General features: G+C 43.5%; 1 protein-coding gene across 1 annotated transcript; it reads right to left on the bottom strand.

Moving 5' to 3' along the window:
- Nucleotides 1-299: 299 nt before the first annotated feature.
- On the bottom strand, nt 300-1,826 carry LOC138784708 (uncharacterized). Its single transcript, XM_069960365.1, has 3 exons — nt 1,708-1,826; nt 1,331-1,477; nt 300-1,189 (listed from the first exon to the last, which is right to left on the bottom strand). The coding sequence occupies exons 2-3, from the start codon at nt 1,438-1,440 to the stop codon at nt 301-303; spliced, it is 999 nt and encodes a 332-aa protein (XP_069816466.1). The 5' UTR covers nt 1,441-1,477; nt 1,708-1,826; the 3' UTR covers nt 300.
- Nucleotides 1,827-14,143: the final 12,317 nt, after the last annotated feature.

Here is a 14,143-nt window from a genome sequence, read left to right as displayed (position 1 = left end):
AATTAACATTAGCAGGATGTGACCATGCTCGATAATTACTGGCCAGTAGTATATCGAGTGAGGTTATGTGTATTTTCGAACACTACTATGTGTGAACACACAACATGTTTTACATACATTGAAAAGGCAGACACATTGTTTAGTCGAATAAGAAAATATATTTTTGGTTTTAGTAAAAAGAGAAGGAAAATTAAATATCAACCAATACATGGGGTTCAAACAACAAAAGAAAATAAAAAAACACACATCCCAGAGACAGGTGACATACATGCGGGAAAACATCAGTCCTGTGGGCGTGGCTCATAAGGGAGGCTGTGAAAGGGGCACGGGCACGGCGCCTTCAGGAGTCATGAAGTAGTCAGCAAAGAGGTTCCTGACCACTATCCCGCGGTTGAGTTGTCTCCCTTGGCCATAGTTGATAGGGGCACTAAAAGCTGGCAGTGTCTCCACGTTCACCTCCGGGGTGGGAGCATAGTCCCGAAGGTAGTTGTGGAGAACACAGGCAGCTTTAATGACCATGTCAACTGTGGCCAATTTCAACTGCAGGGCAGTGGTAAACACTCTCCACTGACTAGTCATGATTCCGAAGGCGCACTCCACGAAGTTACGTGCCCGGCTCAGCCTCCGGTTAAATAGTCTCCCCCGTTCATCCAGCCCTCTCCGTGGGTAAGGGCGCAGCAGGTTGTTCAGTAAAGGGAAGGCTTGATCCCCTACCATGACGAATGGAGCGGGATGCGTGGTACCCGGAAGAGGAGTGGGAGGAGGTAGAGTCACGTGATCTAAGAGTATGCGCCGCCCAAACTCTGATCTCAGTAGCGCCCGGGAGTCCCCAGTACTGCCATAGGAGCCGACGTCGATGGCAAGGAAACGATACGTGGAATCAACAACCGCGATCAGGACCACAGAAAAAAATTTCTTATAATTGAAATACTGTGATCCTGATCGCGGTGGTTGCTTCACACGTATGTGCTTACCATCAACCGCCCCTATACAGTTGGGGAAATTGGCCACAGACTGAAAGCCTGCTGCTGACTGCAACCAAATCTCCCTGGTCGGACTGGGCATCACGATGGGCTGCAAATGCTCCCAGATCACGGCGCACGTGCACCTCACAATTCCAGAGATGGTGGACGTACCAACCCTGAATTGGAGGTGCAACGATACATAACTCTCCCCTGTCGCCAAGAATCTGTGAAAAAAATAAAAATAGTATTTTATGATTCTATTTCACATTCAGCTACATATTAAATTATTACATATTTTAACACTATATTAGATTTAACTACAATTACATGAACAAATAGTTCGCATTAAAATAAAGCATCTTCACCTTAACGTTATGAGCAGACGTCCCACAGGAGGGATGGATTTCCGCATGTAGGTGTCCTGTCTCTGGAGATGTGGGGTCAAAATGGAAAGTAAATTATCAAAGGCCTCCATAGGCAGGCGCACGAAGTCCTGGAACTTGTCAGGATGTCTGCAACAAATTAAGAAAAATATTGATCACTAATATTACACACAAACACACATCATAGGAAGATGTCATACGGTTTACAAATGTTGAAATTAACATCAAACGTTGTAAGGATAACCAAAATACATAATAAAATTATGGACTTTGGGGTAAACATTTGGGGACAGTAACCTTTACATTTGCAATATTACATTCAAAGATTTGCCGACTTTGATGTATTCAAATCGACATACCGTCGCAAATCATCATACAGGCAACCAATGTGGCCCCGGGTCTCCCTCCGCACATTGATGGGGTGGACCCAATATCGCCGTCCCACCTCCTGCAGACGGCGCTGCTCTGCGTCTTTTAGCCTCTGAGAAGATTTTTAAAAAAATGACATTTATTATTTTTAAGACATCTCAATTAGTCACAAATTTATTACACAGTTGCATTTAAGGACCTTTGGTCAACAGTACTTAAGGGAGCTTGCATAAACAATACATTTAAATCAATGTTTTACGGATTATAAGCCGAAACAGTTTGTAAGGCTAGTTTTAAATAAGTTACATAAAGCTTGAAAAAAAAAAAAAAAAAAAAAAAAAAAAATATATTATAAAAAAATATATCTAGACTTACACACAAACGCAGGTAATAATTACGCATCTTCCACAGGATCGAAAGCACCACGAGCTGGTGCTTGCGGCGCAGCCTCATACGCCGGGCTGGCCCATAGGGCGCATTATTAGCGCCATCAGACATCTTTTTTTTTTTTTTTTTGGCATTCAAAACACTACAAGCATATGGGCGTACTTCGCGAGTGGGCGGAGATTTTATAGGGATGTGGGTGTGCTTATTTGGCCCGGGGGCAGATTCATGAATCAAATACATGCTTTTGAGCGGGGCCAAACAAGCCAAGACACATCATGACACTACGGCCGGACTCTTACGATAAGACCGTAAGTGCTTTTCAAATACAGCCGCCAGACCACCCGGAGATGTACGGGACAGAAATTTTTACGCCCGCACTGTTACTACGTGTGAAACCGGCCTTACGCTGTGTGTCCTATGGAAAAACTTAGTTGTTATATATGTTCCTCAATTCATTATGATTAAAACGATATGTAACATGTATAACTTTTATTGTATCTGATGGCCTGTAAAAAATTAAAACCATTGTTAACAAATATGCGTTCCTTAAAATCGCTCTATTCCCAGGCTTATAGCGCTTTTATCCTTTGGTCTATGGGGCTGTGTCAGGTGTCATTTTTTGCGCCATGATGTGTTCTTTCTATTGGTACCCTGATTGCGCATATGCGACTTTTTGATCGCTTTATATTACATTTTTTCTGGATTTGATGAGACCAAAAATGCGCAATTTTGCACTTTGGGATTTTTTTGCGCTTACACCGTTTACCGTGCGAGATCAGGAATGTAATTAATTAATAGTTCGGGCGATTATGCACACGGTGATAAAAAACATGTTTATTTATTTATTTATTTATTTTTATTTGTAAAATGGGAAAAGGGGGGTGATTCAGACTTTTATTAGTGGAGGGGATTTTTTATTAATAAAAACACTTTTTTTAACTTTCCCTTACAGTAATATGAAGCCCCCTGGGGGACTTCTATATACACAGAACTGATCTCCCATTGAGATCAATCCTGTGTATATAATAGAGCAATGATCCATCAGATCGTGCTCTATTATAATGGTCTGCTGCAGACCATCTGAATAGATTGCCGAGACGGGATCAGCGTCATTCCGACGCTGAGCCCCGGCCGGCTCATTAGAACGGATCTCCCCTCCGCGATCCCCCACTGGACACCAGGGAGAGGGGGCACAGCTGCTATTCAAATGCAGCTGTCAGCTTTGACAGCGGCATTTGAATAGTTAATTAGCCGGCCGCGGCGATCGGCCGCGCCAGCTAATACACGCGGTCCCTGGCTGCACTTAGCAACCGGGGACCGCGCGCTGCAGAGAGGGCTCACGCCGGGAGCCCTCTCTGTTTACTCTTAACGGCCGCATGACGGGTATACCCGTCATGCGTCGTTAAGAGGTTAAAAGGGACTGTACCAAAGTTGCTCTTAAAGGGACTGTACCAAAGTCACTCTTAAAGGGCATCAAGGGTTAAAGTTTTTCTCAAAGGGAAGTCACTGTTAAAGGGGTGCTCTATTCAAGCACTATGTATTTCCCTGGCAATGCAAATCTAGTTTATTTATATGAAGTGGATTTCATTTAGAAGACACATAAGAGTTAATGGCAATGTTTGATATTTATCAAAACTAAAGGTTCTTCAGAAAAAGGGTTGACCAGCATCAAAAATATATTATACAAGTAAAGTTCTTGAAACATTCATGACATGGATCATGGATCTCCTGTGGTCTGCCATTACATTTCCAAGCCATCATATTTTTTGAATCCGTATATAGCATTTCTTTTTTTATTGCCAAGGTAAAAACAATTATTGTGCATCTGTGGTTTTGCATTTTATACTAATATTAAAGCTGCATTTGATTATCATATGCAATCTGTTCATAATACTCCCACATTTGTTTACATGAATCTGAAGTTCAAAACTGAATCTGCATGGACTATGAGTACAGAAAACATTACTTTCTGTGGATGTCATACTGATAATTTGCAGCACATGAAGTCAAGTCAGTCATATTGTTTAACATTTAAATGTATATTTGTCTTACAATATACCTCAAATGAATTGTCATCTTACATTATTTAACCCTTTAAGGACAGAGCAAATTTCGATTTTTGCGTTTTCGGTTTTTCCTCCTTGTGCATAAAAGGCCATAGCACTTGCATTTTTCCACCTAGAGACCCACATGAGCCCTTATTTTTTGCGTCACTAATTGTACTTTGCAATGACAGGCTGAATTTTTCCATAAAGTACACTGCGAAACCAGAAAAAAATTCAAAGTGTGGTGAAATTGAAAAAAAAAAACGCATTTTGTTTATTTGGGGGAAATGTGTTTTTACGCCATTCGCCCTGGGGTAAAAATGACTTGTTATATATGTTCCTCAAGTCGTTACGATTAAAACGATATGTAACATGTATAACTTATATTGTATCTGATGGCCTGTAAAAAATTTAAACCATTGTCAACAAATATACAACACTTAAAATCGCTCCATTCCCAGGCTTATAGCGCTTTTATCCTTTGGTCTATGGGGCTGTGTCAGGTGTCATTTTTTGCGCCATGATGTGTTCTTTCTATCGGTACCTTGATTGCGCATATACGACTTTTTGATCGCTTTTTATTACAATTTTTCTGGATTTGATGCGACCAAAAATGCGCAATTTTGCACTTTGGGATTTTTTTGCGCTGACGCCATTTACCGTGCGAGATCAGGAATGTGATTAATTAATAGTTCGGGCGATTACGCGTGCGGCAATAGCAAACATGTTTATTTATTTATTTATTTATTTACTTTTATTTATAACCTGGGAAAAGGGGGGTGATTCAGACTTTTATTAGGGGAGGGGGCTTTTTACTAATAATGACATTTTTTTTTTAACTTTTACACTTATACTAGAAGCCCCCCTGGGGGACTTCTAGTATAAGTGCTTTGATCTCTCATTGAGATCTCTGCAGCATAGATATGTTGCAGAGATCCATGAGATTTGCTTTCGGCTGCTGCAGCCGGAAGTAAACGAGTGCCGAGCCGGGGACGGCGCCATCTTGGAGCGGTCCCCGGCCGGCTTCATTTACGGAGATCGCTCCTCCGGGATAACATCCCGGAGGAGCGATCTCCCCACTAGACACCAGGGATGACGCTGCGTCCGGTAATCGGATGCAGCTGTCAACTTTGACAGCTGCATCCGATTACTGTATTAGCGGGCACGGCGATCGGACCGTGCCCGCTAATACCTACGGTCCCGGGCTACACGCGGCACCCGGGACCGGCGCGGTTCAGAGCTCTGAACTCCCTTACCGGCATCAGGGCGTAAATTTACGCCCGATGTCGTTAAGGGGTTAATTTAAATGCTCTCATGTGGAATTTACATGGTCTCACAGGATATTTCCAATAGAAACATTAATTTTATGTTTCAATCTTTTTATTAAAGTTTTTAAAAAAAAAACATAAAAGGATAGAACATGTGGAAACATTTAAGAGAAAATTGTACATTTAAAAAAGAAGGAAATCCACAAATTAAGGGTACCAAAATATGTATATGAATATGTATTAATTTGAAAATCATATCAAAGAAAGGTACAACAAAAGATTACCTGTCATAAGACAACAATTTTTGATATGTCTGAGAGACACATGAAAAGTTTACTGTTACAATAGGCAGTTGCGGTCAAAACTCTCAAACCCCAAACAATCAGACAATGCCTTTCTGACATAGCAAAGGTTTTTAATGATGTTGCCCACTGAATTAAAAAAGTTTGGTGGAGAGAGAGGTCTACTATCATTTCATATTTGCCGAGATGTAAAGACTTTCGCCTAGACATACTAATGAGTCTTAAAGAAAATGTGTCTGATCTTTGTTTTAGACATATAGCAACCTTAGTAATTACTGCTAAGTTTTAATTTCTCAAAATGAGTTGTAATTGGCTGCTAAGGCTAGTTTCACACTTTTTTAACGGTCAAAAAAGTAGTGTCAACAGTACTTTATTGTGCGTAAAAAAAAACGCATCCAGTTTGATCCGTTTTTTTATAATGGAAGTCAATGGAAAAAGGATCAAAAACGGATGCACACAAATGCATCCGTTTTTTGCAATCGGTTTTTTGCAAAAAACAAATGACAAATGTCAGACAAATCAATATCCGAGACAACAGTCCAAGTGTGAAAGTGACATTTATTTACATTGCAAAATGTGACTTTCCGACTCAATAGCTTTCCTCAAGCAATAGTGAACAATGGTGAGCTATGGATAACAACAGGGAATAAAAAAAAACAGCGGCTGCACTCACCCTTCGATGTATTGACAGCTTCCTTTATTTAATGTGAAAACATACACAGGTAAGAGTGTGGAATACCTTCAACAAATGCCAGCAGGGATTAAGGTTTCTATTAGACAAAGCTATTTTAAACCCTTTGAGGACCAGGCCCAAAATGACCCAGTGGACCGAGCAAATTTTGATCTTTGCGATTTCGTTTTTTCCTCCTCCCCTTCTAAGAGCTCTAGCACTTTCAGTTTTCTATCTACACGGCCATGTAAGAGCCTGTTTTCTACAGGAATAGTTGTACTTTGTAATGACATCTTTCATTTTACCATAACCGCCCTGCCACTACTGTGGGAGCGCACAGAGGGGCTATATACTACTGAGGGAGCGCACAGGGGATTATATTTTCCTGGGGGAGCGCACGGGAGACTATATAAGGGATGTTGATAGAGAAAAAGTGCCAGTTTTCCCACAAATAAGCATCAATTCTGTATGTAAATAGTTCAACAACGTTTGTGAAACGTTAACAAAACAACACTTTAACTACTAATGTTCAGTTTGGACCTTCACCTGACAATAGACCCTGGTAAGTGGACCTTCATTAAAAGTTGTTGAGTACCCCTGGTAAAAATCTTTCCGGCAGGTTATCCATTCAGGCGTGTGCAAGAGATGGAGTTCTTCTGGCTTAGCCTTTGGGTGCATACACTTACAATGCAGGAAAATACTGAGCCAGAAGAAATCCGTCTCCTGCACCCACCTGAACAGACAGCCCACCAGCACAATTTATCCTGCTGCACGCTCCAAATGATAGGTACCCTTTAAGTCCTTTCCTGTTTGAAGATAATAATTACCATACCATAATGGAAAATTAAGTGAATTGTGGGGGATATGCCGTCCTTGGAAAGAAATCATGAATGATAAGTACATAGAAGGAAAATTATCATTGTACCTTTGAAAAGAAAACTAAAGTTTTGTGAAATCAAACACATCATGTAACCACTGACCATTAGATGAAAAAGGCAGCCTATACCAGCATAAGATTTAAAAAGTTCACCTATAGATGAGTTATATATAACTATAGAGAAAATACTCAGCTGCTGGAAAAAAGATAAGAAAACTGTTAATAAGAACTAAAGATGAGCAAAGCACTCAGAAATTAGCGAATTGAACCTAAACAGCTAAATAATGGTTTAGCTGTAAAGATAAAAAGAAATTCATTAGCGTAAAACAACATATTTTCGTTTCAGTTTCACTATTGTAAATAAAAAATATCAAAATTAGAATAAAAATATGTTGTATTATATACAGTATGATGTACTATATAGTAAAAGAGCAAGCAATATTAGCAGCCATTTGTTTTAGTTTATTTTTACTTAATACGGTATATTTCCATTCTGATTTTGCTATTTTTCGTTTAAAATAGCAAAACTGAAACTAAAATATACTACACACTGTGGACATGTCACTGGAGATGTGTTCGAGGGGGTGTACATCTCACCTAGGCTGATGCGTAGTGTGAGGTGGTAAGTCCAGGAGGGATCTGTTGCTCAGCAGTGCTATGCTGCTGAGTTATTATTTATTTTTACCGGGCCTGGATTTACTGGAGTGGTGGATAGGTTGGTAGTGGGATCTGCCATTCCCTCCCCCTCGATCCAGTATGGGTTTTGGGATCAGGTGAGCTCTGATCCCAATCAGCCTGAGAAGGCAAAAGGTGAGCTCAGTGTGCAAAGGAGTCTCTCAGCCAGGAGTGAACAGCCTGCATGCTGTTTGGTGAGAGCTGGGAAGACAGCCGCTGCTGGGGCCTGTTCACACCCCGCAAAACTGACCACTGAAGTGCCAGAGAGGTAACCTGCGTTGTTAGTTAGCGCCCAGACGGGCAAGTCCTTTTTGTTTTGTTCTTAAAGCACAGTGTTGCTATATTTCTGTTACGGACTGTTTATGCTGAAAATAAACGCCAAGCTGTTGTTTTACAAGTCCAAGTCTGCTGTGAACTGTGTCCAAACACACCATCCCCCGGGAAGATCCCTACAATTGGTGCTGCGGAGCGGGCAAAACGGTTGCTAGGGGCAACGGTGTGCATCAACTTGGCTACAGCTGCTTATGTCCTGGGTGAAGGCTGCGGCTTCACTCCAAAAACAGTCAAGCAACATGGAGGAGATGATGAAGCAGTTAATGCAACTGAGTCTGCAACAGCAGCAGGCTAATATGCAGCAACAACAGGCTCTGACAGACGCTAACCTACGCCATGAGCAAGCATTGGCCGCACAACAACAGGCTCAGGCAGCCGCTAAACAGGATCAGGCAGCCGCTAATCTGCGCCACGAACAAGCGATGGCTCAACAACAGAGACTTATTGAGCACCTGATAGCAAAGCAGGAGGCGTCTGCAGGTGCTAATCCCCAGCTGGTGGCAGCAGCCGCGCCAGAGACTTTGTCTGTGAGAAGAGCCGTGCAGCGTGCGCTGCAAAAGATGACTGCTGATGACGATGTTGAGGCCTATTTAACTGTCTTTGAGCGTGTGGCTGAGCGAGAAAAGCTACCCTCCACTGAGTGGGCAGAAGTGATTGCGCCTTATTTAACAGGCGAACCTCAAAAGGCCTATTATGACCTCAGTGAGCAAGAGGTCAAGGACTATCCTCGGCTAAAAGCAGAGATACTCGCCCGACTAGGAGTTACTGCTGCTGTCCGTGCCCGGAGGGTCCGCAACTGGAGCTACAGTCTGGACAAGTCAGCGAGGTCCCAGATGTACGACCTGATTCATTTGGCAAGAAAGTGGTTGGAGCCAGACACCTCTACTCCTGCACAGATCCTAGAGAGGGTCATGATGGATCGCTACCTCCGCGCACTTCCTGCTGATCTGCAACGCTTGGTGGGACAAGGCGACCCTAGGAGTGCCGACGAACTCGTCAGCCTTGTGGAGAGGTTCCAGGCGACCGAGGACTACCTCCGTGATGTTCCTGCAGCACCGTCACCTCCCCGGAGTGCCAGACCTGTGCCTTCAGCTGGTAAGAGACTTCCATCTATTGGGGGAGTGTGGAGGGGTGCTGATAGAGGGAAGAGCGCTCAGGAGGTGTCTCAGGGGCAAAAGACTGGTGGTGGTCCCCGGTGGCTAAGTGGCCCTAAAAAGGACTCCCTGCCAAGGAGACCAGGCCCTATCCAGTGCTGGAGATGCCATGAGACGGGACATATGTCTGCCCATTGCCCTCTTACCACTGAGCCCATGGAGTGTGACGCTAGCCGGCGTCAGTCGCTATTTGCGGAGCCGTCTTTTGTTGCAGTCACTGGACTAGAGACTGAACCACAAGTCTGCAACATTACTGTAAATGACTTTCCTGTTAAGGCGTTGCTGGACTCAGGAAGCCTTGTCACCCTGGTGCATGCCAGCCTGGTGACTGGGGACTTTGTGCCAAAAAGACATATGAGTGTGGTGTGCATACATGGCGATACAAAGGTTTACCCTATAGTGCTGGCTAATGTCGGGACTGAACTAGGCGCTGTACAATATGAAGTGGGTGTGGTTAAAAACCTTATGCATAATGTGATATTGGGGCGTGATTTTCCTTTGTTCTGGGCTCTATGGGGAAAACAACAATCCCCTGAAAGGAGTGAGGAGACCCCTAAGTCTATTGCATTACCCACGGTAAATGATAAAAATGTACAGGATGAAAATGATGCTTTTCCTTTGCAGGTCCTGGCTGGTGAGGAAGAGGCTCCTCCCACTGCGCAGAATGTTCCAGACTTAGAGGTGTCTAGGGATAATTTTGGTACTGCACAATTACAGGACCCCACTCTCAAAAATGCTAGAGAGCAGGTCACTGTTATGAATGGGGTACCTCAGGAGCCAGAAGCTGAGAAAAAATTTCCACATTTTTCTATGACTAATGATCTCTACTATAGAGTCACTAGGATTAATGATGAGGTGGTGGAACAGCTTCTGGTGCCTCAGTCGTACCGGCGTCAGGTACTCGACATGGCCCATAATCATGTCCTTGGGGGCCACTTGGGGACAGATAAAACACAGGAGAGAGTCCTCCAGAGGTTTTATTGGCCTGCGATTTATGCTGACATAAAAAAATACTGTGAGTCGTGCCCCACATGTCAGCTTAGCGCTCCAGTGTCGCATTTTCGCAGTCCTTTGGTCCCACTCCCCATCATAGAGGTACCTTTTGACCGGATCGCAATGGACTTGGTGGGCCCCATTGTAAAGTCGGCTAGGGGACACCAGTACATTCTAGTTGTGTTGGACTACGCGACCCGCTATCCTGAGGCTGTACCCCTAAGAAACACTGCCTCTAAAACAATTGCACGGGAATTGTTTTATATGTTTTCCAGGGTGGGGATCCCCAAGGAAATCTTGACCGACCAAGGTACCCCATTTGTGTCAAAGGTGATGAAAGAGCTATGCAAACTGTTTAAAATCTCACACCTACGTACCTCTGTATATCATCCCCAGACAGATGGATTAGTGGAGAGGTTTAATAAAACCCTAAAACATATGTTAAAGAAAGTAGTGGAAAAAGATGGTCGGGATTGGGATCACTTACTACCTTACCTGATGTTTTCTATTAGGGAAGTACCCCAAGCGTCCACAGGGTTCTCTCCCTTCGAATTAGTCTATGGTCGTCACCCTAGGGGTTTGTTGGATATAGCGAAAGAGACATGGGAAAGTGAGTCCACCCCATACAAGAGTGTTATAGAGCATGTAGCACAAATGCAGGACCGTATAGCCACTGTAATGCCCCTAGTAAGGGAACACCTCCAGAGGGCGCAAGAGGGCCAAAGCAGAATTTACAATCGTTCTGCAAGAATCAGGACATTTAGCCCAGGTGACCGGGTACTCATACTTGTTCCCACGGTAGAAAGCAAATTCTTAGCAAAGTGGCAGGGTCCCTATGAAATTGTAGAGAAGATCAGTGAGGTCAACTACAAGGTACACCAACCAGGTAGAAGGAAGCCTTTTCAAGTTTATCACATAAACTTGATCAAGCCCTGGAAAGACAGGGAATCCTTGGTGGCGACAAATCCTGTTGGTCATCTGTCACCACCAATCCCTCCGGTCAGGATTGGTGACACCCTATCAGTGTCCCAGAAGCAGGAAGCTAAGGAGTTCCTGCAGAAAAATAAAAACAAGTTTTCTGACCTACCAGGGCGTACGCATCTCATTAGTCATCATATTGAAACTGAGCCTAGAAGCAGAGTAAACCTTAAGCCCTATAGGATACCAGAAGCACGGAGGGAGGCGGTATCATCCGAGGTAAAACGTATGCTTGACCTAGGAGTCATTGAGGTGTCTCAGAGCGAGTGGTCCAGCCCGATTGTGTTAATCCCAAAGCCCAATGGAACTTGGAGGTTCTGTAATGATTTTAGAAAGTTAAATGAGATCTCCAAGTTCGATGCCTACCCCATGCCCAGGGTAGATGAGTTGATAGAAAGGATGGGTAATGCCAGGTACATAACTACCCTCGATCTCACTAAGGGCTACTGGCAGATCCCACTCACTCCTAAGGCTAGAGAGAAGACTGCATTCTCCACCCCTGATGGGCTCTTCCAATACGTAGTGATGCCATTCGGGTTACATGGAGCCCCTGCCACTTTTCAGAGGTTGATGGACTTGATTCTGCGACCACATCGTGATTACTCCGCTGCCTACCTCGATGATGTGGTCATTTTTAGCCCGGATTGGGAAAGTCACCTCTGTAAGGTCCAGGCGGTGTTAGATGCCATAAGTGATGCGGGGTTAACCATCAATGCAGAGAAGTGTGCACTAGCCTTAGAGGAGGCCAAATACTTGGGCTACATTATTGGGAGGGGGTTAGTGAAACCACAACTAAATAAAATTGAGGCAATACAGAATTGGCCTCAACCCCTCACAAAGAAACAGGTCAGAGCTTTCCTGGGTATTACGGGCTATTACCGAAGGTTTGTGCCGAATTTTGCTTCAGTTGCAGGCCCACTAACTGACCTGACAAAGGGTGCGAAGTCCGCAATGGTGACATGGACTCCAGAGGCCGAGAAGGCTTTTCAAAGCCTTAAGTCTGCCCTGTGCCAACAACCTGTGCTAGTTACCCCTGACTTTAGGCGAGAGTTTCTAGTACAGACAGATGCCTCTAACACAGGGTTAGGTGCCGTCCTCTCACAGGTCGTGAATGGCGAGGAGCACCCGGTGATGTACTTAAGTAGGAAGCTATCCCCGGCCGAAAAAAACTATGCCATAGTTGAGCGAGAGTGTCTGGCAGTGAAGTGGGCCCTCGAATCCCTGAAGTACTACTTGCTAGGCAGGAGATTCAAGTTAGTGACAGACCATGCCCCCCTAACATGGATGAAGCTTAACAAAGAAAAAAACGCAAGGGTGACTAGATGGTTTCTGTCCCTACAAAACTTCAATTTCACTGTAGAACACCGGCCAGGGAAATTACAGGCGAATGCTGACGCCCTATCAAGGGTACACTGCCTGTGGGGACAAAACGCTCAGCCCTCCAGTCTGAAGAAGAGGGGGGGGATATGTGGACATGTCACTGGAGATGTGTTCGAGGGGGTGTACATCTCACCTAGGCTGATGCGTAGTGTGAGGTGGTAAGTCCAGGAGGGATCTGTTGCTCAGCAGTGCTATGCTGCTGAGTTATTATTTATTTTTACCGGGCCTGGATTTACTGGAGTGGTGGATAGGTTGGTAGTGGGATCTGCCATTCCCTCCCCCTCGATCCAGTATGGGTTTTGGGATCAGGTGAGCTCTGATCCCAATCAGCCTGAGAAGGCAAAAGGTGAGCTCAGTGTGCAAAGGAGTCTCTCAGCCAGGAGTGAACAGCCTGCATGCTGTTTGGTGAGAGCTGGGAAGACAGCCGCTGCTGGGGCCTGTTCACACCCCGCAAAACTGACCACTGAAGTGCCAGAGAGGTAACCTGCGTTGTTAGTTAGCGCCCAGACGGGCAAGTCCTTTTTGTTTTGTTCTTAAAGCACAGTGTTGCTATATTTCTGTTACGGACTGTTTATGCTGAAAATAAACGCCAAGCTGTTGTTTTACAAGTCCAAGTCTGCTGTGAACTGTGTCCAAACACACCATCCCCCGGGAAGATCCCTACAACACGTATACACATACTAAAAATATATGATTTCATTCATAAATCTACTGGGAATAGCTGGTAAATTCATGAATGAAATGACTATGTACAAAACCAATAAGTATGTGTAAACAGAGCAGTCATTAATGTATGAATGAAAGTTTCCTTCAGGGTATGTTCACACTATGTATCTGTGCGGCTGTAGTTTTTACGCGGCTGGAAATGTGCGGCTGAAACTACGGCCGTGGGAAAAAATAGACATGCGGCTGAAAACATACGGTCATTTACTTGGAAATCTGGTTCAACTAAAAATAACAAATAAAATCTTTAGAAAGTGATGCAAACACCTCTGGATGCATCTGGGAAAGCAGGGAAACAGTTTACAGGAATCGCTATTACCGGGGTTTGCGATCCTCTGCAGTAATGCCGATGTCTCTAATAGTTAATATATTTAATTAATAAAACACATTTTCGTTGTAATAAAGTCCCATTCGTTGTTCAATAATTAAATTTAAACGAATCCATCATTTTGCAATTAAATATACTGTTAAAATAAATATATATATAAATAAATGTATATTTATATATATATTTATTTTTTGTCAGTATATTTAATTGCACAATGATGGATTCGTTTAAATTAAATTATTGAACAACGAAACTGATTTTATTACAACAAAAATGTGTTTTATTAATGAAATATTAATTAGTACAGGAAGCT

This window comes from Dendropsophus ebraccatus, chromosome 2 (genome assembly GCF_027789765.1).
Source record: "Dendropsophus ebraccatus isolate aDenEbr1 chromosome 2, aDenEbr1.pat, whole genome shotgun sequence".
NCBI classification, from domain to species: domain Eukaryota; kingdom Metazoa; phylum Chordata; class Amphibia; order Anura; family Hylidae; genus Dendropsophus; species Dendropsophus ebraccatus.
Note: the sequence above shows the minus strand (reverse complement) of the source record. Positions and strands in the feature narration are given on the sequence as shown.

Coding starts and splice junctions, on each gene's coding strand:
- LOC138784708 (XM_069960365.1), bottom strand. CDS start 1,440: ATGGAGGCCTTTGATAATTTACTTTCCATTTTGACCCCACATCTCCAG. Junction 1,190..1,330: donor CGTCTGCTCATAACGTTAAG/GTGAAGATGCTT, acceptor TTTTTTTCACAG/ATTCTTGGCGACAGGGGAGA.